Genomic DNA, 24,903 nt, shown 5'->3' with positions numbered 1-24,903 from the left:
ACTAGGAAACTTTGCAACAACTAGTGATTAATTGTCGGAATCGCATCCACGGCTTAAAACCATTTCCGATCATAGCTATTCCGACTTCGAATCCGGCCAAATCAAACCAACAGTTCCGTTCGGTGCCGTCCGAAGCCTATAGAGCCGTTTAGAGCCATTCGGAACCGTTGAAGTCATCGGTTGTCCCACCGAATTTGACAATCTCCACTGCCCCCGACTGCCGAGTAAAGGATTTATTCGGCTCCGATTTTTTTCCGACCTTACAACGTTACATCATTGATATTGGATTGGAGCCACTTCTGTTTTTTGTCATAATCATGCCACCATAAATGTTAATAAAAATGATTGTAGCCAAATTGGAATTATTTGTACCCAACATTCTGCAAGACGAATTAATGTAATTTCCAACCTCCCCAAAAATGAAAACCAAAATGATATGATTAGGTTTAAGCCTAAAGGATTTAGATTAAGGATAAAAATAATCGAAATGCCGAAGCCTTGCAATACAAAGCTTATAAATAGATTAGCTTACACAATCCTCAATTCCTCAATTCGCGAATCATCTCCCTTCAAGTGCCAAAAACAGATTTGCCGATCTGTATGGGATCACACACCACGACTTTTCGTCAGAAAAAATTATCGTAATTTAAAAAAAGTTATTCGTAAAATACGGGTTCTTGTTATAAGAAATGAATATATCACCAGAACACTTGGAACTTGGAAATTAGCGAAAAATAATGTTTAAACACGTGTTATTACAATTTTTCTCTTGATCTGTCAAAAAATTGCAAGCAAATATGTTTGTTATTCATCCAGTGATGGATAGCTCGGATTGCTTGAAAAAAAATCACTACAGGCTGCTAGACTTCTCTTTCTTCAGTGAAAAAGTGTGTTTGACGGATATTTTCTAGCAGAACTGCCGTAAGAGAACGCGAGTAATGAAAAATGTCCTATTTTAATAATAACATTGAAAGTATATTAAAATTTTTCTCATATAAAAAAGAGCACATATAAAAATAACATCGCGAATTTGTACATAACAAACGATTCCAGATAAGAAGCGAGGAGTACAAAAAGTCAATTGAATTAACAATAAAAATGTAAAAAAGTATTTTACATAAATATTGGGGTATATTTTCCATTCTCAACTTTGCGGCCCGCGAATCACTGAAAATTTGAAAATTTTCCAAACATACGGGGCCAAACATCCTTCGGAGCATCTTCCTCCTATCTATTCTCCTATCTGTTTATCACCTATACGTAAGTTTGGATTTGTTGGTAGAGCCACTGATGTTGCCACCATCAGTTTGGCCTTTGCCTCGTACATCTGCAATCTAAGGTTCTGTGCCACCTGCTCGATCCCTTGATAGGCTTCAGCTACGAAGGAGAGTCCAGAGGAGACCAATGAATTCTATATCATCAGCATATGCAAGGATCTGCAATGGGATGGGATACGAAGCCCCTCTGACGGATAATTCTGGTATTCATCTCCTATCCGGACACCAGCTCCACGTATCAACTACGGAAAACTAACAAAGAACACGAAACGGACCTCATGATACTGAAGCTTAGTCTACCTACCGTTAAGCCCGGCACTGCAATAGATGAAGGATAACTTACCATTGCAAAAGTAGTTGAATCAGAATCACGATAGGTGGTAAATTCTTTCAAGATATTACGTACGTTTTAAATATATTTTTATTACAGTATAATAAATACTGGTTATATTCCAAATTCACATTATAAATATATTACAATAATTATTTTCTTGTTTATTATATAATTTTTCCCTTCAGTGTTTACGGTTTCTTGAAATACACTATTCATCTGTGTATGTATGCATGTGTGAGTGTGTGTCTGTGTGTGTGTGAGTGTATACGTGTGTTGGGCTTTACTTTTTTCTCCATTTTCATTTGCATTCGGTGTTTCCGCACTAATCTCTGGCTTAATTTATCATTAAAGAACGATTTACTTTGTTCAGTGTTACAGGCGCCTTTGCGGTCGAACCGTTTTTGGGTTGACAGGTTCGTGGTTAGTAGGCAGATCAAAATGCAGCTCTATGGATCGCTGCAGATCGATGCTGGTGTTCAAAACACACACAAAAAACCTACCACATTTTTCGGATATTGTTTTCATTCACTAAACAATATTCCTTTCGCACTAGTGGTTAGCGCTAGTGTGTTACACCTTCGTTCGATTTTCCTTACTTATGTACGTCAGCTACTCTCACTGTTGCTGCATATGATGCATCTGTACTATCTGTTTTTTTGTTCTTCTCTCTTTTTTAATAACAATCCCACAACGTTTAATATGCATTTCAACATGTTTTGTTTGATTTACTCGTGTTCCATTTTTTAGCAAAAAGCCTGCACAGTCTCTCGCACTTCTTTATACGGGGGGGAGGTTTTCCTTTTGATTTGACAGATTCTGTCCGAACTTCGAACACACCGCGTACATGTTTGGAGCCGTTATTTGTTTTAAATGTTTAGTTTTGCGTCTTAAATATCGCTCCCTTTTTTTATTACAATTTTGGCTAATAAGAATGTATCCATTTTTTGTTGCATTGCCGGACGAAATGTTATTTTATTTTCTTTTTGTTTTTGCTTGCTTAGCAATTTTCTATTTTTTGTTTGTTTGTTTCTTTTGTTTTCTTTACTCTCATGTCGAAACGTACACATTTTTTTGTTCAATACAAATTACATACTCTTTCGATACAGATACTTTACCCGAACACTTGCTCCAAAGATTGCGGGTTTATCTTCTTTTTTTTTACTTTCAATATTTCTTTTACAGATGTAAGCGTACCTTCGTATCGTAAACGAAAAGGCAACGATATCTCGGATATCTTTGGCTACCTTTGCCGATATACACATATATATACGCACAGTTTTTTGTTTTGCTTTTGTTTCAAGCCTTCCATTACCCCATTTTCAACAGATCAGTATGATTGCACCCTCCGATGAGGCGTTGATGAAATGATTTGTTCCTGGTGGAAAACTCACGTGTGTAAGTTAGATTGTAATTTTCAGTTTCTGAAACTGGATATGGAATTTTCGGAATGCTGATTCTGGAGGTGATTTTGGTCCCAAAACAGGTTTTGTTCATTTTCTCTCGGTTTACATAATGTTTGCACATGCGAATTTCTATGAAATCCCTCTTTCTGAATGATGTACCTCAGCGGTAAAAAAAACATTTTCTGACACTTTATCATTCGTGTAGTAGTTGTTGGTGGCTGTGTTTTACTCATCGGAGCATGTTTTATCCCTTTTTTTTAAAGCAACAAAATTAAACAATCGCTGTTGGTCTCTAGTGCCCAACTGATTTTGAAACAATGCTCATGGCGGGTTAATCTTTAAGGGGTAGAGGATAATACTATAAATCATTTGCCATTTTTTGGGTGGAAAATGTTTCCCTACGTTCAACTACATGTACAACTTTCCCGTTTCATTTCGTCAGTTAAGGATGATTTGATGGTTTGTTTGTTTGTTTGTTTGTTTGTTTGTTCAGTCTTTGTTTAATTTTTGTTTCCTTTTAAGTTTAGCTGTTAAAGATGTAGTGACAATCTTGCCAGCTGATTTTACTTGCGCTTCATCTTGCGGTTTGCCTAAACAATCGAGCCAAACGGTATTCGAACGGGATCGTGGTCACTGCAATCGATACGATCGATGCAGGTGTTTGTTGTGTTTTAGTGTAAATCGTACAACCAAAGAGATCGAAACGAATTGAGTTTGTTAACCTGTTTGGGCTATTGTTACATGTTGCATGTTGTGATTAGAGTAAAATGGGTTTGGTAAATTGCGGGTGGCAATGGGGTTAGATTTTAGAACCGCTGTGTTGTAATTGCGGAATCCTCTATTGCAATTGTATTGATTGGGTTGGAGTTATTCTATTATTTCTGCTTGTTTCTGTTTCGGCTGCTGTTTTTGCTATTTCACCGGCTGGTTGATCTTGGTTGCACGCACAGGGACGAGTAAAGCGGTAAAGTAAATGCAATCGTGAGTTGTTCGCAATTGTTGGCAATTTGCTGATGGTGATACTCTCGAAAGTGCTCATTCAGACAATATAAACCGTTTACCTTAAAATCTGCTCTTATCGCAATAATCTCTTAAGTAGAAACTTTTACTTTGCCTACCAACACCTGTTCTTAGTAAGCAAAATGTCCTGCGTCAAACTATGTTAACTTAATTTAAAATGTACATCAAAACATATCCCAAAAATAAAAATTTAAATCGACTCTACCTAAGCTTATTGTACCGTTTTCTGAATCTGAATGGATGCGAATAGACCGTTGAACAAAAACTTACAATGTAACCATTGGCTTCAGTAAGGTTGAATATTTAAAGCTAATGCTTAAGTAAAGAAGTGAAAGGAGCTCATAACCGAACGCATGTCCGGGAGCTCACATTCCCCGTGAAAGATCTTCCAGTTAGAATCTAAACGCTTTGCTGTTGCTGCTACATTTGCTATCTTTCAAGCTGTGTGTATTGTACAACTTAACCGAATAATAATAATAATAAACATAAAACTAACCTTAATGCCTTTAGCTTATACCCCGTGTCAAACTGAAGTAGATAAACTAATGCTTACAGTATAAAATCGTATAAAATCTTGTATCCTTTCTGTTACGTTCTTGCAGAACTTAACCATCCCGTGGCTTGAGAAGATATGATGAAACATGATGAGCCATTACTTTCGACTTGCTGTCGAAGCAGCTATCGATTCTCTTTAATAACTGGCACTACTAAACGATCTAACTTGCGTTGTGTACCTTCGCGTGTGATTGCATTTACTTTGCCTATTCGCTCGTACGCTGTTGCATGTTGAGCTGTGATCGTGGAGTTGATATTGAACCTGTTGGACTGTTAGTAAAAAAGAAGGAATAAAAACTAACTTCACCATGTACCTGTACTGGTATCGGAAAACCTAATTCTGATCCTGTTTGCATGAAGATAATTCTGTCTATCGGGTGGCTGTTGATCCTTCGTGCCATCGTTTGCTCGTTTTGTATAACCATCACTCTGTGTGTGTGTGCCTGTGTGTACATCGTGTATTATTAGAGATGGTTGAAGGTTTGTTTTTTTTACTTCTTCTTCTGTTTACTGCAAGATTAATTCTATTGAGTTGGTTGCTAAACCTCGCCCAGTGTTCCTTTCTTTTCTTTTCTTTCTCTGTAGTTTCAAGCGCTTTCTACCGTTTCGCGTAGAGAACGGATTGTGATGCTCGGTTGTTGGGCTGTATTTACAAGATTTGCTGCAAGAGCCTTTCAATGCCTGCTTATTGCAGACATTGCAGACAAAATGTGTTCTATGTACGGGTAAATGTGTAACACGCTTTTCAACAGATAGATTTGCTCGTTTTCAAAGCTCACCAAATGCATTTTGATGCACCGCGCACCAACATAGCGCATGTTTAGCCAATTTTAGACTTCTAATTTCTGGCTGTTGGTACCACGCTTTGTTAGAACTATGTTTCGACTCACGGATAGTTGAAGCTTTTTGTTTTCTGTTTAATTCTTGTTATTATGCTGTGTGTACCGTGGCTGGTTCCTAATCGCTTTTATCTGCTTACTTTGTATGTAGTTGGGTGTTGATTTTTATAATTATTAAAGTGTGACATTGTATTGATTATGGCTATTGCTGTGGGTGTATGTGTGTTGATGTGTCTTATTTTGTAATGTACATTTAGATCTGTGTCCGTTTTCAATATTTTTCCTCTTCCACGTGCACCAACGAGTTTTCTTGTGCATTTGCAAATTCCGATAGTTGGGTGGATGTGTGGTGCACATGCAAATGTGTACCCAAAAAAACATTCCTTTCATATACGTCACACATCTACGAATGCCACAGAAGCATAACTTATTTGTTTGTTTACATTTTAGCAGCATGATGTTGGTAATATTTCGGAAAGACATGTTAACCAAGCTCTGCCTCTCCTGTACCACCACTCCACTGGTCAGCATTGGGTTTTTGCAGTGCATTCAATAGAAATAACTGCAAGATTCTGTTGTTTTTTTTGTTCTCAAACCTGTCGTTTCCGCTGTATGTGCAGCACAAAAACGTACTACTAAATAAAATTGCGGTTCGTTTCATAAAATTTCAATAGAGATGGCAAAAAACTAAACTCGTAATTTAGGGAGAAAGTAACAGAGAACGATTAACGATATAAACACAGCAGTTGGTTAAGAAATAGGCATAATAGTATAATAGTTTGCTAACAGATTAAAGGAAATGTGTAAATGTGTAACAACAACTTAAAACTTAAGTTGAATTGATATAAAATATGTAAAATAATTCTCAATAAAAAAAAATGCGCAAGAATAGAAAGATCTGTAACACTGACGTTGACAGTACGATCCGGCATAAAACAGAACTAAAATGTTCACCATCCTACTGTAAACAGGATTTTTTTCTCAAAATAAAGAACATTCCCTACGTATATGGGTTTTGGTGGTTTGCATTTCATTGCGCAGAAAGCTGCGCAAGTGCTGCTGCGGAAAGTAAACCATAGGCCCGCGCATAGTTCCACTGGAATGCATATCTTTGCACACTCATCGAATGCATTGTTCGGCACGTAGCATCATAAAGTGCCTAGATCAACCTTCGTTCGTTATAGCTTTCAAGGAATGACATATCCAAAATCATAATTAGCACACCGAATGGCAAATTCCATCTTCTTGGTTTTTGGCGAAGTTGAACGCGATGTGCCTTACAAACTGTCTCAGTTAATTGCAGTGAAACAATTGAATTGAAAAATAAAAATGCATTAACGTACTGATTTCGTTTGATTGGTTGATTGGTAGAGTGGAAAATTTAATTGGCATTTATAAAAGCATAAAATGCTAAATGCCAACTGAAATAATAACCCCTCATGCGCTACTCCTCCATGCATTATGTTCTTGCTATTGCTATTGCTGTATCTGCTGGTATCTGTTCTTGTTGTTGATTGCTGTTACTGTTACTGTGAGTTGAGTTGTTTTTCGTCTTGAATTTGCTTGTAGGTTGTTTTTGTGTGTTTGCTTTGTGTGCTAACGGTGACTTAAGAATTTTATTTCTAAGCTGTTGTTTGCTGCTATTGTAGTTATTATACTGTGCAATGGTGGTAATATTAGTAGTAAAATAATTCCATTGATTATTTATGTATGTATTCTGTTGCTGCGTAGTATTATTCGGCTGCTATTTTCTATTGCGTTGCTGGCGTTGCTTGTGTGTTTTTTTAAAGCATTCAGCTCTTTGTTATGTGCGTATTTATATATCCTGTTCTAATTGATTGATTGACTGTTGAAAGAAAGAAAATATCGATCCTGCTTATAAAAAAAAGTGTTTCTAATGTGAAAAAGAACTTCATTTGCAAATTGGATTTGGATGTCATTCGTGCAAGCCAAGTGGTTGACTGAATTTGGGTTTGAATGCTTATAAACCTTGCCATACATGTGACTGTGGTAGATGTGCTTGAATTTTGTTCGTGTTCTTACTTCAATTTACTATTTGTTACATTTGTTTCGTCTATTTTAGACAGATTTGACTCGCTCGTTCTATCACGAAACTTTTACTTCTTTTGCATAACTCACATTTGCTGAACCCATCGGTTTGAATTAATTTTGTGTACCATTTTGTTTTGTTTTTGTAATTATTTTCAAACTTCATTTAAATTGTTTTATGCATTTGGTTTAATGTTTTTTTTGTTGTTGCTTCATTTGCTATGTTTCCTCGTTCCCTCTTTACGGCGATTTACGTACAGGAGTTATCGTTTATTTGATGGTACATGTTTCCTGTATCGAACATAATCCTACATATCACATTTAGACATTAAATAAAGTAAAATGTTACAGATTTCCGTCATTCGATACCTTTTCAAATGGAGATATAATTTTACAGTTATGGTTTTTGTTAGTCTCTGTTTTTATACGTTTTTTTTGTTGCTTTTTCAACGCATCTTCTTGTTGATACATGGTTTGATGATCGCATTGTTGCAATAAATTTAGATTTGTAAATGCATTTCTTTTGGACTGGAGAGTAAATATTCATTGGATTCAGTTGGCCATCGATGCAACATCGATCGAAACATATTTTGCCATGTTGTCGCCCAAAAGTTGTATAAAAGCTTAATTTTCTACTGCCATTTTTTCCATGTGAAATGAGGAAAGAAGGTATAAACATTCTCTAAACGATGTAAACAATTCGTCTCTTCGTATAACCCATCGTCCACTAAAGAAGCACAACTGGCGCACACATACATTTGATGCCGAAGAGAGATGATAACAACAAAATAACAATTTCTCATCCGAGTTAGTGGGTGTGCACGTTGTTCATGTTCTTTGTCTACTATTTACAAAAATCAAAGCTCATGATCCAAAAGGAAACAACACGTGAAGCGAATTTAACCTTACTGTTACGCGTTGGTGACTCGTCTGATGAGTCCTTCGTAAAATGTTCGCCAAGCACCATTTGTTAAGGTTTATCAAACAAGCTTGCCATTAATTACGAGTCGTTGCATCCCCAATAGCTTCAATTTGGAAAATAAATGCTAAAATCTATCCAATCACAAAGTATGCAGTTTTAGTTTTGTTACAAATTCCTAATTATTTTAGCACCTCTCGGTTGTGTGTGTGAACACTGTAGTTCAGTTAGTCTGAATTTTGATTCCGATTATCGATTCTAAATGCTCGAAGCAATGTAAAATTTAATCACAATTTTGTGGCCTTCTTCACTGAACAACGTTGAAATTTAGCCCGTTTTCCGTCAGTTTTAGTCTTGCCAATATATAATGAATTTTGTCTACTTCGTGGTGTTTCCCGTGTAACCATTTACGTGTCAAACTTATTGACTCCATAGTGCTTTGATCACAATTTTGTTGAAATTTGCTTCTCCCATGCCTTATATTAAATCGTATCATCGTAAGTTTTGCCAATGGTGGTTCGAACGTGTTGAAAACAGAAAATCGATTAAATGATCGCACGCGAAATAAAGCTCATCGATTGAATTTGGTTACAAAAATGGCTACAAATAGTTTTCAACAAACTGGAGCCTTTTTTGACAATTCCTTCACGTGAGGATCGTTTGTTAAAAGAACGAAACAGCTTGCAGCAAGGTAGCATATCCTTGAAACCTGTTTTGGTTGTAGCCCATATGCTGGGAAATACGTGTGTGCTTTAAGCTTCTTCTTTTTTTTTGGCAAACAAACCATCTCCGTAATCAAGAATCAAGTGGCACGAAATGAAATACTTTATTGTGAACATTTTGTACAGAATAAATGCACACGCAGCAAAACAACAAAATTACACCGCACAAACACGAACATGTACATTTAAACAGCTATACATTCATAAGAAATTGTGCAGCCGGATAGTACCCTGGCTGGCATAATCTTTCGTCTCATTGATATTATACATGAATTGAAAGACCACAGCTTACACTATTCTTTATTTCTCTCTCTCTCTCTCTATCTCTGGCCAGAATGTCTTCACTGCAAAGCTCATAAGCGTAATTCCACATTATCGCGAAGCAGTGCGCCGGGAAATGGATCTACAATCCACAATTTAGAGCTCTAACGTGTTCTGATGTTTATTGATAGACAAATTTTACTGTGTTATTCTTCCCATTTTTACACACACTATCATCACAATCCTTCTTTTGACCGGTTCGAGAATAATGAATTCACCTTTTGATACTGCTTGCTTCCATTGTTGTAAGGCATTGACTCTTTATAAAGTGGTAAATTTCGTTTATTCCTACTATACTAATCGCACAATCTGTACTTCACGATTGTTTTCGCCACGTTTTGGTTCGTGCTTGTTTGGAATGAATGAAATAGGCCAGACCGTTCAAAACACTTCTAAATGGGGGATTTAAGGTAAAATTACGCATTTTGAAAGTTTGGTGAAATAACTGAAATGGTTAAAATTTTGTGATGACTAATTTATTGTTCTAGTGTACCTTTCCATACGATCGTGAATGAGATGCAAAGTAAAAGTGAACAGCTAACCAAGAAACTCGAAACTTTTAACACTTTTCAACTAGTGCTCGGCGTTCTGTATGGTACAAAGGCGCCTTGTATCAAATGTTTGCATTTGCGGTGTGTGTGTGTGTTCTGGCACATTTTTGGTGGTAAATACTTGGTAGTTGCATTTTTTAACATGTCTCATACGTTTGTTTGTCTGTGTTTGATTCGTTTTTTGTTGTTGTTTGCCTCTATAAACAGTGGGTATTTTGTCCAAAATTGTACAACGAAATGAAAACCAATGGAAAGCACACACAAACACCGGGTGAAATTGATGCAATCTTGTTGCTTCCTTGGTGGTACGTTCATTTACCGTGCGGGTTTCGAGGGTTGAAAATCATTTCCAATTGCTTATCTTCCTTAGCTGAAGTGAAAAAAAAAAAACGATCGCGACCGTGATTTTGATTCTTTCCAGATAATGTCAGGAAATGTGTGTTCTTATTCCGGTGAGTTTATTGAGGGTAAATAAAAGACATTTTCGACATTTTCGGCAATACATACAGGGTTTGACGTATCGTGTATGTCCGACGGTTTAAACATAAAACAAACAAAAAACATAAAGTATTGTTGTGCCAACCGTCAACTTAAAACCAAACGTACATGTCTTTGTTCACTGTTGTTCGCTTAAGAGCTAATTGCTAATCGAATCGAATTTGTATGTTGATGCGTTTGCAAGTAAACTAGTTTTGTAGTGTAATGTTCTATTTCCTAGGCAGCCATTTTGTAAGTTTCCTTCGCGTGTTTCTTCCGCTTTGTTTTGCCTGTCTTGGTTTTACAAGATTATTTCATTTCGTGTGGTCTGTATTTTATGTGTGTGTGTTTGTGTGTATTTGTATTTGCTCACATGTTTACAGTTCCCTCCCCGCCTGACGGGTGAAACAGAAACCCGATCACCCATCGAATTGAGGGTTGAGGGGCGCACTGCGCTTTCTTCTTACTAAAACAGATACAACCCAACCAACAATGCTTATGTGTTCGAACGTTGCATTAGCAAAACAGCATTATTGAGGGGAGGGGATGTTTGTGGAAACAACTTAACTAAATTAAGAGTAAAAACGCATTATACAACAACACTGCATCCTTGTGCACTGAGCGCACCCCCGCCCCACCAGTTTGCGGTGGTGTGCACGACAGTGCAAATAACGTTCATTTTAATTGCTGGTGGATTTCGCCCGGCGTATTTCTTATGTTTGGATATTTCCTTCCCTTCCGGCTATACAACTATTTAACTAGTCTTACGCTACAGAGAAAAAGGAGCACTATCGCTTCCTCCGCTCTGGCTTAACGAAACGGCTGGCCTATTATTTCAAACACGTCGCAAAACACTTTGCCGGCGCTCATAAAACCTAGGGTGTAAAATAAGTTTCATCTTCTGCGTTGCGCTGCTCTTTTGCCTCAACCTACTTACAAAGCAAAGTGTATGCTTATGCATCGTACGCGCTATAGCTAAGCTTCTATCACTAAGAAGTAAAGCAAACAGAACCTCTTGACGAAATGTACTTGCGGAATAAAGAAACAAAAATGCGTTCACGTTCCTTCGGCATCCTCATTGGCGCCGAGGATGATCGATGATTGGTTGCGGCGGCAAGTTTGGGATGATCATTGTTATTATCTGTTAGTTTGGTTCATTCATACTATTCTTCTGCTGTGTGAGTGAAACTAAAGATTGAAAACAGGATAGTAATTTGTTCTTCTTTGGACATCTGTGAAACTGTTCTTTACTCCCAATTCGTCGCGATCTTGCACGATCTTTTCACCTTGGGTGTTTTCACTCTGCTTACTGGCAAATGTCTTGCTATCTGCTTGTTATTGATTTGTTGCTGCTTGCTGCTGTTTTGTTTTTATACATTGTTATCCCTTTTTTTCTCAGCGGAAGCCATACATCTCTTCACTGCATTTGTTTGCCTGTTCCTGTACGGGTTACATCATTTAAATTTGATTACGTTAATCCAACTCGTTGCACTGAACTGTTGTATGAAGTTGTAAGTGTAGGTTTGTGAATTATGATAAAGAAATGATGAGTGTACTATCCGATTTCGGGTGGTTCACTTATGGGTTTTTTGTTTTGCTTATGCATTTGCATCCTGCAGTTTATACTATTGGAACCTGTGTTCTATTTAAATGCGCCTAATTTGCATCAGCGCCACTATTACATGTGTGTTAAGTGTGAGTTTGTATGTGTTTGGGTGTGTGGGTTTGATGCTGTGAATTAATTGTTTCTCGCTCTGCTTCAGCGATGGGGTTCTATTGTTTTCTATTGGCATCGAATGGTCCACCGCAGACAGGTAGCGCGGTTTTGTATTTCTGTTTTAGCTGAATGCTCATGCCATTCCTCATTTTTCCTATTTTAGTGGCTGTGGGTAGTTGGTCTTACCCGAGAGAAAAACGGGAGTACACGGCGGGAGTGTTCAGCATTTCTTGCCCACGGGGGAACATCCGATATTTGGTATATTGTTGTTTACGAACATGTACTGTAACGTAGCATTTTCATTGTTTGTTTGTAATGGTTTGTACATTGACTTTACAGTTGTGTTTGCTTCTTATTGTTTCACTATTGTAACTATTGTAAGAACTGCGGTTTGTAATTGAATTGAATTGATTGATCGCTGCTGAGCTGCTGAGAGTTACTGTGGTAGAGTGTGGTCATTTAGAGGATCATCATCAGCTGTTTCTGTTTTTTTTTTTAGTACGACATAACGCAGCGGAGGAAATTGTGGGGATTTGGGTTGGGGTGTGTTTGAGGGCGTTGGAATGGCTTATTTTTTTGTGTATTTTCCTTCTACTATTTCTATTTTCTGTTTCTGTTCATTACGGTTATTATTACTGCTTAGTAAGAGAACTGTAACAAAATTTAAACATTAATGCACACGATCGTACGGGCTATGCTGCCGCGCCCGATCGCGGCTGTATTATTGTATGTAATATTTGTGTCGGTGTGTATGTGTGTATTGTGATGTGGAAAATGTGAACAAGAGATAAGTCAGTGCTTATCCATCAATCCTGGCTATTGTACAATAAAGATTACTGCTGCTGCTGCTGCTGCTTCTGTAAGTAGTATGTATGTGTGTGTGTGTTGTGAGCGATAACATGGTCGGCCGAGTCTGTCGGTGCGCCTGCATCGACAGCTCCACCAAATCTCAGTAGCCGGGCTATTGTATACTAAACCGAGCATTGGTAGTAGATCGTAAGTTTGTAAGTGAGTGTGTAGAGTGTTAGAGAAAGAGAGTGAGTGAGTGAGTGATATGGTGACTATTGACTTTTAACTTTTACGCAATTGTCTCTCTGTTCCCCACGGACTGTAGCAATAATAATTATAACCGTAACTGGGAGTTTGAAGTGTGTTGGTCTTCCTGTGGTATTATTAATCCATTTTACTTGACTATTGTCACCCAGCGTGCTGGGCGTTTGCGGTCGTGTATGCATGAGTGGGTGAGTAGTGGGTTGTGTAGGTGTGTAGAGTTTAGTTCTATTGCATTAGCGCTATTGTAATTTCATTGCTGTTTTCTGTAGTGGTGGTTCTTCTGTATGTCAGTTTTTTGTTTCTCTTCTATTTATATGTGTACACTGTGATACATCGCACGCACTGCTCGTGCCGGTCCATCGTTCATGGAGGCATTCGCGACATCGGCGGCGATGTATCCCAGTGCCAATCGACTGTCGGCATAGGTTAGTTTTCAGGGAAGTTTGTAGTGTTGAATGGTGATGTCTGGTGGGAGTGGTGGAGATGGTGGTACGGAGGATAGGAAGATTGGTATTTTACGATGATGTAGTTGTATTATATTTGGTGGTATTTGATGGAGGCATTATACTGCTGATGGTAGGGATGGTAGTAGTGATGCTGGTGGTGCTATTTAGTTGTTTTTGTTTCCTCTTGCTGAAATGATCTTTAGCTGTTGTATGAGCTCCATCTCAGTTTTGATGGTAGCTGTTGGTAAGATTTTTGGTACGTTTTTTTTTTCTTCTCTTGCTGAATAATGAATGGGCCTTCTATTGTGTGCTCGTTGCAGTCTGCTGTTTGTTACTGGGTTTCACTGTCCGTGCTACACTGTTGCTTGTGAGTGTGTTTTGCTTCTTCTGCAGATAGTTTTCTTGATGTATTATTTTGTTTACGGTTGGTAAAACACTTGCCAAACTGTTGGAACTGTTCAAACGTGACGTTTCCTAAAGTGAACAAATATGCTTAAAATGTACGACAAACAATCGAATATTTCCTGTATTGAATGTGTGTTGCATGTGTGTTTATATGTTTAACTGTTGCTTTGCAATGTTTTGTTTTTTGTTTTTCTGTTGCAATAAGTAGTGCTGTTGCTTAAGAGCCGTGTTCTGCTTGTTGTTGTTATTTTATTGCGTAGGTTTGAAGTTTGATTCAGTGGTGGTTTCCGTGGCCGAAATCCGGGTTTTTGTACGAAACTTGCTCCGAAACAAAGAAATTTGCTCGAACGTTTCTACCTATTGGTTACAGCCGCATTATCGCTGCTGCTGTGTGATACTCTCTGTTACTATTGGTCCGTTTGATAAAAAAAAGAGGGAAGTTGTTGTTTTGTGAACTTAGGACACAGTAAATTGAATCATTTGCAAACCATACAAATCATAACTAGGACACTTGGGATCCGTTTGCAATACAATGAAAAAGTAAAATGCGATTCGAAGAGTTTGTTTGTTTGTTTTTTGTCTCGCTTTTGCTATCCCATTGTTGCACATTTACGCGTATAGTATTAGCGCATTTTGCTTAACAGTTTTAGTTTCCTTCAACGGCCGCCTGCATTTTTCGTTTAGATCTTAGATGCTGTTGTTTGTTTGTTATTTGAAAATTGTACAAAACTTCCGCCATAAAATATGTTTGCTCTCCTACTTCCTACTACTGCTGCTGCTGCTGCGCGTTTTTGCATTCCTAGTAGTGTCACTCTTTCGTACGCATAGTTAAATCTTAAAAGTTATTTTTGATTTCGTTCACTTAAAGCACAGATAAAAGGAAAACATGGAAGGTTCGATCATATTATTTTGCATTAATAAAACAATAGTATTAAAAAAAACATTGCACTAGCTATTTGTTTTGAGTTTTCTTCCACCGTGTATAGGGTAGCTGCTAGGTCGATCGCTAGGTCGATCGAAACCGATTTGCCGATCGCATCGGTAACGTTCGTTCCGTACCGTCTTTCTACCGTATTGTCCAATATTGCGTTTGAGGGCTGTTGTTGAGACAAACGTTATCGAACGGGAAGATAAAGGCATAATGTTAACGGGAAGATAAAGGGTTGCGGGACTGGGGACAGGGGGGAAGCAAATTCAGGATAGACGTAGCGGGAGGAGGAGAAAGGGGAGGGGGATAATAAACTTAAAAGAAAACGGAAAACTATCGAAAACCCATGAGAGAAAGGAAGATAAAATCTTACAGGACGCTTGAATGGCTGTTCCTTTTTGCTACAGAGAGAATTCGTCCATTTAGTAGCGTTCTCGTTAAATGCTTCATTCTATAGCCTCTCCAAAAACAGTAAAAAAGACATTTTCACTTTGCGTATTCTGTTGCTTTTTGCTCCCACAGTGGTGACGCTCTGCGCCGCTTTGTTCCAGGCGCCCCCTTTGCGAACCACGTAGGCTAGATGCGTAAGCGACTTTAAACACATGACTCGGTTCGGTTTTGGTTTTGCATTATGCGCAATTTAGATTTCGACACCTCTGCTCTTTAAACCTAACACCGAAAAGAAACGAAACATTTGTTTTCTCCTACTTGCAGTGGGTTTCTTGATTTTGTTTTTCTTAGTCCGAGGTTTTGATTTACATTTTCATGTCCTTTTTTTCTCTTTTGTTTGATGACTTTCCTGCTTCATGTAGTTTTAGTTGTTTCGTAACCAACAAAATTTGGATACCCCTTGCATGTGTGTGCTTACTGTTCAGCGGGCGCATTGGTCGCTGTATACTACGTGGTCTTGGCGTCACCATGGCAATCATACGCTCATCAATATGCACCGCATTTCGGTCAGCGCATCGTTTGTTTTTATCCTTTTCTTTTACGACGCTTGCTGCCTGTTTCACTTGACATTGTTTTTTGTTTGTTCGTTTTGTTTTCGTTTGTAAATATAGAATTAAATAATTTTTCCTATATATTTAAATTTATTACACCTACCACTTGTATTCGCATGTCCGTGTCACAAGCATTTGTGTGTTTGTGTGTGTGTGTGTGTGTGGGTGTGTGTGTCTGTAAGTAAATGCGTATGTTTTGTGAGTGTTTTTTCTTCTTTCTGTGTTTCATTTCTTAGCATTTTTGCCTGTTTTTTTTTGCATTAATATTTTTGTATAGCTTTTGTATAGCTTTTGTTTCTTTTTCTCTCAGTTTTTTCAGCTTGTTTGTCAATATAAATAACGAATATGTTACGGTTTACATCGTTCTAATTGCACTTTTTGTGTTTTCTTCAACATCTTCAACGTCTCCCCGTATTCGATCGCACTCCATTCAATAATGTTATTTTCAATTGTTTATTCTGCACACCACCATGCATCTATTATTCCTTGCGCATATTCTCAGTCTATTTAGCGCACGCTATTCGCCTCCCCGCGATTGAATCGCCTCCATTTTGTGAGGGGTAGCTACAAACACTGCTACTTTACACCTTAACCGCTTCCGCTAAACACTAAAATCGAAGGACAAAAACGTTGCTCCATCGTTACTTCCGTGCCAGTGTTCCGTGTTCCGGCGCCGTTTGCTGCGTTGCTGCGTTCTGACGCCGACACCGATGCACTAAATAGCACGCACTACTAGAAATAGGTTGGAAAATTTCGCTTAAAATAAATCCATCTCGCGTCGCGTATTTTTTCTTTTCTTTTTTTTTTTGGTATGCTACCCTTCCCCCCATCTTGCACCTTTCGTCGCTCTTAACAATTACTAACGAAATCTTAGTTTTGGTCGAAAGAATAACAAAACAGAAAAGATGGAACAAAGAAAGAAAGCACACATTTTCGCGTGCCCCGGGTTCGGCCAGCGAGCTGGTAGCGAGCTGGCCCGTCCGGGTCGTTCGCGTGTGCGTGTGGCATCCATTGGTTGGTTGGTTGGTTGGTCAAACATTCGCTACACCAGAAAAAAACAAAGGCAAAATCCTACGCCCATTCATTGTCTAGCTTCACGTTTTACAATTGTTTTACAGTGTTTTGTTTCTCTTGATTAGCCTTTCTTGTACCGTTTTGCCGTTCGAACAACGGTTGCTCCTTTAGCTTTAGCTCCTAAATTTTAAATTTTCTTCTTCTTTTTTGTTTATTTAGAGAAAAATATACATCAAAATTTTGGATTATCAATCACAGATAGTGTATAAATATATATTTTTTCCGTCCTTCTTTTCTCTCTCCGTCTCTCGCTCTCTCCCTTTCTCTCTCTTTCTCTCCCTCTCTCTCTCTCTTTACCGTGTGCATTCCCATTTTCCATCGTCCAATTCATTCATCTAGTAGAGCATTGTTGTCGTCGGCGGATATGCTGGGGGAGGGGGGATATGCTTTAGCTGTTCTCTTACTACATGCATATATATATTTGAGACGCTTTCGCTCTCGCGATGCCTCACGACAGTATACCAGAAAGGATGGACGTGATGGTGTGTTTTTTTTGTTAATGAATTGTTGCTGGCATTGTTAAATTTCGTTTAGATGGTTTGGTTTTGAAAGATTTTCAAACTCAAAACTAATAAAAATCAAACCTATCCTTAGCATCTGTAAGTCAAACATACACGAATGCAAAAAGAAAAGTGGAACTTGAACCTTAAATTTGGAACGAAAGCTTATATTCGGCAAAAGTACATCCCTTCTGTCACTGTACGGAGTGCATCGTCCCCACGCGTATTCGAATTATCCGCTCGTCCGCTCGGCATTGCATTTAGCTACGTTTTCAATGATTCGATTAAAATTTTGCTTCCATTCCATACCTGAATAGTCACTTGCCATTCGCCATTTTGATCAGTTAATATTTTTTGTTTTATCATTTGAGGTATACGCGACGTGAAGACACACACATATAATATATTTCTTACTTATTTTCCACCTTATTTTTTTGTTTTGTTTAGCTACGGTTGGATTTTGACTCTGCTATGCTAGCCGTAGCCATTGGCCATATACAGAATGTTTGATTTTGGGTTTGATAGAGGGGATGATCGTTTTGGGTGGGCTAGGTTACGGGAGAGTTTGTAGATGCTTAGTTTGTGTTTTGTTGTTGTTGTTTTTTCTTCATTTTCCTGGACGGGACGACGATATACGGATACATCGCTCCCGGCAAGCCTTTGGTGCGTTCGCATAGGAATACACGCATCGAAGTTTGGCGGACGCTTGATACTGCCGTACTGCCGGCTCTCCGTACCCTCGGTACGTATCAATGTGGTCGCACTGTTCAGTCCTCATGGTTTCATGGTTTGGAGCGCATTTAATGCCGCTCGCCATTCGCTAGCATCGAGCACTTTCTCTCTGATGCTTCGTCTTGGTTCTTGGGTTTTTTTTGATTTCAAATACTTTTAAACTCGTTTAGAAAACGAAAAAACATCCAGTTACAGTTTAGATAATCTGTTGTATGATTCTGTGTTTTTTTGTATAGATAAATTTTGATAAGATTCTTACACAACATCATTCGACTGGCCACCATCGTTCGGCCTTCCTTTGACTTATTCGCTTATGACGGTATGTTGCTTAGAAGTGAATGTAAAAACGTCGAAACATAGAGTGATTTTTGTCTTTATATACTTTTGAATTTACCTCTTTTTTTTCAGTGCTATTATACTATCCTACGCATGCATGATAGTTTGCATTCACATCGACACAAAAAGGAGTCGCACTTGACGCCATGTATTAGATGAGTATCAACGATCGTCCCTCATCATGCTCACAAGTAGAATTAGTTTGCCTTGCGTTCTTCTCTGCTCTTGCTCGAGCTTTGATGATTACTGCTGCTCCTATCCGAGGGACGATCGCTGTAGGGTATTTTTATTGGATGATATAATTTTGAACACCGAACAGATTTCAGGATCACTTTTTTTGGTTGCCTGAAGTTTGGATATAATACTTCTATACGTTTGGGTTGCTTATGACTCGCTTCCTTTGACACGGTTCGTGACATTCTCGATCCTGATCGAAGCGATAATACTTTTGCAAATTTTGATATAGCCACAACATTTAGGTTTTTTTTTGATTATTTTGTTAGATTTTCCTGTCTTTTCTACCTCCGTGTTTGCTCACTCTCAGAAGCACAAAGTAACTGCAAGGGCCAAAATATTACAATACCCGTCAAGAGATATCGGTTTGATGGTTTTAGAGTCATTTGTTGTTTGTTTTTCGTTTGCGGTTTTTTTAACCCTTTTTATGCGTTTTTGTTTGCCAAAAATTCCTTTCCCTTTTTTTCATACGATATTGTGCACCGTGTTTTTGATGGCCCGCGCGATGGTTGCCCGCGGTTTGGTTGTGTGTGTTGTGTTGTGTTTCCAGTTGCTGTCAGAACAGCGCAGGAAACAAAGCAAAATTGTTAGCTGCTTCCCACTGGAATCTTGTAAGGGCCTAAAAAGATGTCCAAAAATTGTAATTACATTTATCAATCGTTTCTATTTGTTTGGGCGTCCTTTTGTCCCCTTCCCTTCACCGAAAGCCAGCACGCACTGCTGGTCTGTGTTGGTTTTTTTTTTTAAATTCGGGACTTTCTATTTCGTTTTCGACTTGGGTTGGAGCCTTAATGCGACTGTTACGATGGCTATTGAATGACTTGAGTGACCGGTACGACTTATTCACGACTTAATCCTGCCAATAAGCTACGATTGATGCGATGGTGGTGTTGTTGATGTTGTTGTCGTTAGGAGTGCTTTATCGAAATGGGTTATATTTTGCGCGATTTTCCCCCATTTTCTTGCACGTACATCTTATTCCTACACTAAGCCCGCCTCCTTGACCGGGTCACGGTGATGGGTTCGCTGTGGACAGCTGGTTTGCTTTTCAGCATAAACCGTGAAGCTGGTAGTGGTGGTGGTGGTGATGGTTGTGTTGGTGGTGTTGGTGGTGACGATTGTGAGTGTACGTCTGTCTACATGTGTTTATAGTGTAAAGTTCACACAAGGAGCCTATTTGTCGATTGTCAAAAAACATTTCGTGTGCTTCAAATGCTAGCATTTGGTTGGCGATGATATTATACCTTTCTGTCTTTTACTGTTCACGTTCGCCTTCTGCTTCTAGCTGTCCGTTACGCGATTTTCGTAGCCATTCAAGTTTCGCTTCCATTTCCAATGCCTGTTTAGCTTTCTCCCGATTGGAAATGTCTACCGTTTTGTGTTAGTGTTAGTGTGTGTTTTCGATTCGCATTTTACGAGAGCCACCAAGCTACTAAGCTCTATCTCTGATGATCGGAAAACGGTGATCATGCATGTATGCTTTTGGGTGACCTGATCACGATCATAATGATGATGATGATGTAGATGATGATGATGTGATAGTAGACGATGTAAAGTGTAAGGAAAATAGTAAAGTATGTTTTGCCATCTCATGCGCATTTGATTGGTTCCGTCCTTGCTCTCCCCACTGTACTGTATAGCTCTTTGTAACATTATTATTGTTAGTCTTTGTTGAACCTTCCTTTCACTTCCCATATTTGTTTCGATCTAAGATTAAGTTACATCTGCTCCCGCGATCTTCTGCCCTTCCGCTTAAATGGATAAAATTGTTAACACTTCGTGCTCTCTGTTAACGGTATCTACTTGTGTTTCAGTGTTTTGTGTTGCTTTTAACCTGCTACTGCATCGTCCCGGTTTCTGCCTTCCGCTTCCGCCTTGCCTTTGCACTTGCAAAAGGGCCACCCACTTGCTCCCACTTTGACTACGATGATATACAATTAATATAAGAATAATATTTGAACTATGGATTCTCCATTTCAGCGGCCAGTGTGTTGTGCCACCGCGCCATCCGGTCTCACGCTCACACTCGATCGCTCACACTGAGTGCCTGCAATGGCATGGCACTGCATCATCACTTACACTTAGCAGCACGCTTAGCAGATGGGTCGGCGCAGTTGCATTGCCGATGCACCGCGCAGCCGGCCCTATGAGCTGTCGTCCGTCAGTCCCCGTTGGTGATGGTGATGCTGCTGCTGCTGCTGCAGACTGTGGCGTAAGCTGTGTCCGTGATGATTGGTGTGCGATCGTACCGAGTCCGTGTCCGTTTCGCCGTCCGAGCCGTGCAGATCCACCGAGTCCGATTGGTGGCCGAGCAACGATGCGCGTGATGCGGTCGAGCCTTGTGTACCGTTGAGTTCTTCCATCGCGGTTCGCTGTAGGTGCGCCGCGGACATCGACGAAAGATTCTCGTGCAGTTTCATGAGGCTCTCGACATTTTTCGCCAGCTGTTCGGGCGTACTGATACCGGTGACAGACTGCGATAGGTTCTGTCCGTGATGTTGCTGATCGTTGCCAAGGTTAACTCCTAATCGGTTGCTGCTGCTGCCGGTGGAGGAGGTGGACGAGGCACCGGGGCTGGCCCGCTCGCGCTTAATGCTCTCCGGGTGGAATGCTATCGGGGGACTGGTGGCCGCTCGTTTAGTAGCCACTTTCGTCTGCAGGGCGGCTGTGTTGGCATCCTCGGCACTGCCCACGGAGCCCGCAGCGGCGACCGTCGATCGTAGCTTGCCTTTCAACAAGTGATCGAAGAGCGCACTGTGGCTAGCAAAGTCGCCGGACTTTTTGTCGAGGCTTTGCCGAATAATGTCATCCAGAAAGGAGCCTCCGTTGGCACCGCTGCCGTCGTACAGCTGTTCAGCCATCTCACGCACACTGCTGCCCTTGGGCAGGGCAGTCAGATTCGCATTGGTGCTACCAACGCCGGCCGAGCTCGCCTTTCCACCCGGAAAATGTCGCGAGTCGGCTGGCGACAGTGCACTGGCCGTGGCTTCCTGCTGGAAGCGTTGCATAAGCGTCGGGGAGCTAAACACGTCTGGTGCGGGTTGGCTGCGGGCATAGTCAACGCCGGGCATCCCACTGAAGCCGGTTGAGTGGGGCCAAAAGAAAGACGCTCCGTAGCCCATGGCCGAAGCATCGAACATTGGCATCTTTGCACCGAGCGCACCGTTGGGCGAGTTGTTCGGAAACTGTGCCTGTTGCACCTGTTGCTGCAGATGATGATGGTTCTTGCCAGAGTGGCCGGCCAGCCCGGCCGCTCCTTTCGAGCCTGCGCCAAGGCCCAAACCACCCTTGCCCTTGTCCAGGCCTCGCAAGGACGATGCCCCGTCCGACGATCCTTTGCCGGAGGATGAACCTCCAAGCCGGTGGTCGTCCAGTCCGGGCTGCGGTTTTGGTTCGCGCTTTCTCGGTCGCATCAGATGCCTTTCCTTCACCTTGTACTCGAGCGTTGAGTGGGGCACGCCGTAGTAGCTGCCCGCTCGGTGCACCGACATTTCACCGCGCTGCACTGCCTTCACTGCCTCCACCAGACTGTCTCGATCGTAATTGCGGTACTTGCCCCGCTTCGGACGTGTGCCTTTGCCTCCGGTGCCGGTGTTGTTGGCTGCGGCCGCCGCCGCCGCCGCCGCCAGCTGAGCCGCACTCCCGACGGAACCGAGCCCGGCGGCTGCCGCGGCCGCACTGCCAAAGTGTGAAATATCGCCGAGCGTTTTGATGACGGAGATGCTGGGCCGTTTCATTTGCTCCATCTGCTGCTTGTGCATGATGTCCGATTGCTGATGCTGTTGGAAGTTCTTGCTGATGCTACGCGCTATCACATCGTGCACGGAGAGCATTGGCTTACCGCCAGACGTCATTCCTGGGGCCGAGCCATGACCGGAAGCGGGCGGGGAAAGGGCAGACTCTCCCTTTGCAGCACCGCGCAGGTTCATCAAGGGCGGCGATATGACCGACAGGTGGTTGGTCTGCGCACTGCCTCCAAGCGAGGCTCGTTCCTGCTGTACTGCAACCGACGATGCCACCGACAGCGAGGACAGCGGCGAAGAGGACGAGAGCGACGAAGCCAAGGACACCTGGGAGGAGGTGGGCGCCGACGCGACACCCCCCATGCCAGCGCCACCAGTTACGGCACTGTTCAGGAGGCCGGCCTGTGGGCTACCCGACGAATGCGGCGTTCGGGCGGGCGTTCCGACCAGACTGCTGAGCACGGCGGCCGCGGCAGCGGTCGGCGGAGACGGGGTGGTCAGATTGTGATGATGCAGGTGATGGCGTTCCAGATCTCCATTTTTGCTGCTGGCCGGGACGCCGGGAACTCCTGGCGAGGCGCCAGGGGCTCGTCCGTAGGACGGAATCTTCAGAATGACGTGCGGGTCATCGTTCGCCACGTCGTTCAGCTCGAGGGAGGACAGCGAAGCGGGTGTGTCCGGCGTGCCCGCAGACATAGTTCGCAGTTTGCCCTGCTGCTGTTGCTGCAGCTGTTGCAGGAACGGAAGATAGCACGGATCAATTGCAGCGGCTGCCTGTGAGGCGCCTCCGTTCGCGCTGAGGGCCGCACTGAGTGAGGGTGATCGCGCGAGGGCCGCGTCCAGTGCAGACGCGTTTCCCAGCACACCGGAACCCGCCGGAGCAAGTCCGTGAATGGTGGGACTTGGACCGCCGGCACTGCCAGTAACGGACGGTTGTATCGTGGCAGCGGCCGGTACGCTACCACTCACGCTTGCCTTTTTAATTTGATCCGCCAGCAGCTGCTGCTGGTCGATGATCTTGCGGAGGAGTTCGGGCAGCTCGGCCAGGGCCTGCTGTGTCTCGCCCGACGCTTGCGCGGTCGCCGTTACCTGCAGAATGCGCTCCACCTGCATCACTAGGTTCGGATTGAGCAGCGTGGACGCGGCGGCGGCAACCAGCGGTGACGACTGTGGCGGCTGCGTAGTTGCGGGAGGCGTCGCCGTAGCAGACCCCGCTAGACGTGGCGTGGTCGACGGCACGGCAATGGATTGGGAGCTGGGGTGCGGTTTTAGACTCATGCCGGCAATGTCTAGCGCAGCCGGCTCGGGCGTGGCATGCTGGGCGGGTGGTGTCGCAGTGGCGGGCGGTGTGGGTGTCAGGTTGGTCTCGTGCGATCGAGGCGTCCCGGTTCCTCCGCCGCACATCTTCATCAGCATGTCGGCCAGCACCTGTTGGGGTAGTTTGTCCAGCAGATCGCCATCCTTCATGTCACCGTCCTGCGAGTCCTTATCGTCGTCGTCCTCTAGCAGGGATGACATGCCGCGCTTGCCGCCTAGCGCCATCTTGTACACCTTGTTGCGTAGCGTCGAGCGCGGGATGCCGTACTGCATCGCTGCCCGGCGCGTACCGAGCCGTCCGCTGAGTATGTCCTGCAGTGCATTCTGCAACCCATCCTCGGTGTAGGTCTTGCGTCCTCCAACCGGTGACAAGCGGGGTTTCGCCCTAGCAGGAAAAGGGTAAATCAGAAAAGCAGGTGGAAAAGCATTAGTCGGAGTTTGATGGTTCGAAAATTGGTTTTCAAGTGAGACAAGTGCGACAAGAAATGTTCCAACGCTTTCCAGCGAATGGCCAATCGCCGAAAATTCGTCCACTCCGACGTAGGCTTGTCCGGGAATGTAATGCTTGCTGCAGCAAAACGTCAGCAAACGTGATTTTTCATTAGTTGGCTGTCGTGGACAGAAGATTCTACTTCAGTTTCTTCACGTTTCGGCCTAACCAATCTAAGCATGGGTGTATGTGTAGGGTTTTTTTTTCTGCTCCGCTTAGAATACCGATTTGCGTAAATTATTTTTCTCATCTTCCAACCATTCGAGTGTCTGCACGCGTGGGGCAGTATAGGGCATCTTCGTTCCAGGGTCGCGTGTGTGTGTGTGTGTCTGTAGTTGCCTATACACATATCGCTAACGCTAGCATCTTACTATTCCAGACACTTTTGCTTCTTCCTTGCCACCCTTGGTCTGCGAATTGTGCGAGCGTCCAAGGGAGGAAATGGCCAACGATGCAGGGG

At 42.1% G+C, this 24,903-nt stretch overlaps 1 protein-coding gene across 9 annotated transcripts in view; it reads right to left on the bottom strand.

The window, feature by feature from the left end:
* Window positions 1-1,693: 1,693 nt before the first annotated feature.
* The window catches only part of LOC120949156 (mushroom body large-type Kenyon cell-specific protein 1), a 118,341-nt gene continuing 95,131 nt past the window's right edge, over window positions 1,694-24,903 (bottom strand). For all 9 annotated transcript variants that reach the window (XM_040366217.2, XM_049606929.1, XM_040366216.2 and 6 more), the window contains one exon: window positions 1,694-24,338. In XM_040366217.2, the coding sequence (XP_040222151.2) occupies window positions 21,038-24,338 (3,301 nt within the window). In that variant the 3' untranslated portion in view covers window positions 1,694-21,037. The remainder of the gene's footprint in view (window positions 24,339-24,903) is intronic.

The sequence above is a fragment of the Anopheles coluzzii genome, chromosome 2, assembly GCF_943734685.1.
Source record: "Anopheles coluzzii chromosome 2, AcolN3, whole genome shotgun sequence".
Classification (NCBI taxonomy): Eukaryota; Metazoa; Arthropoda; class Insecta; order Diptera; family Culicidae; genus Anopheles; species Anopheles coluzzii.
The sequence above is the reverse complement of the archived record's forward strand: the minus strand, read 5'-3'. Positions and strand labels throughout refer to the sequence as shown.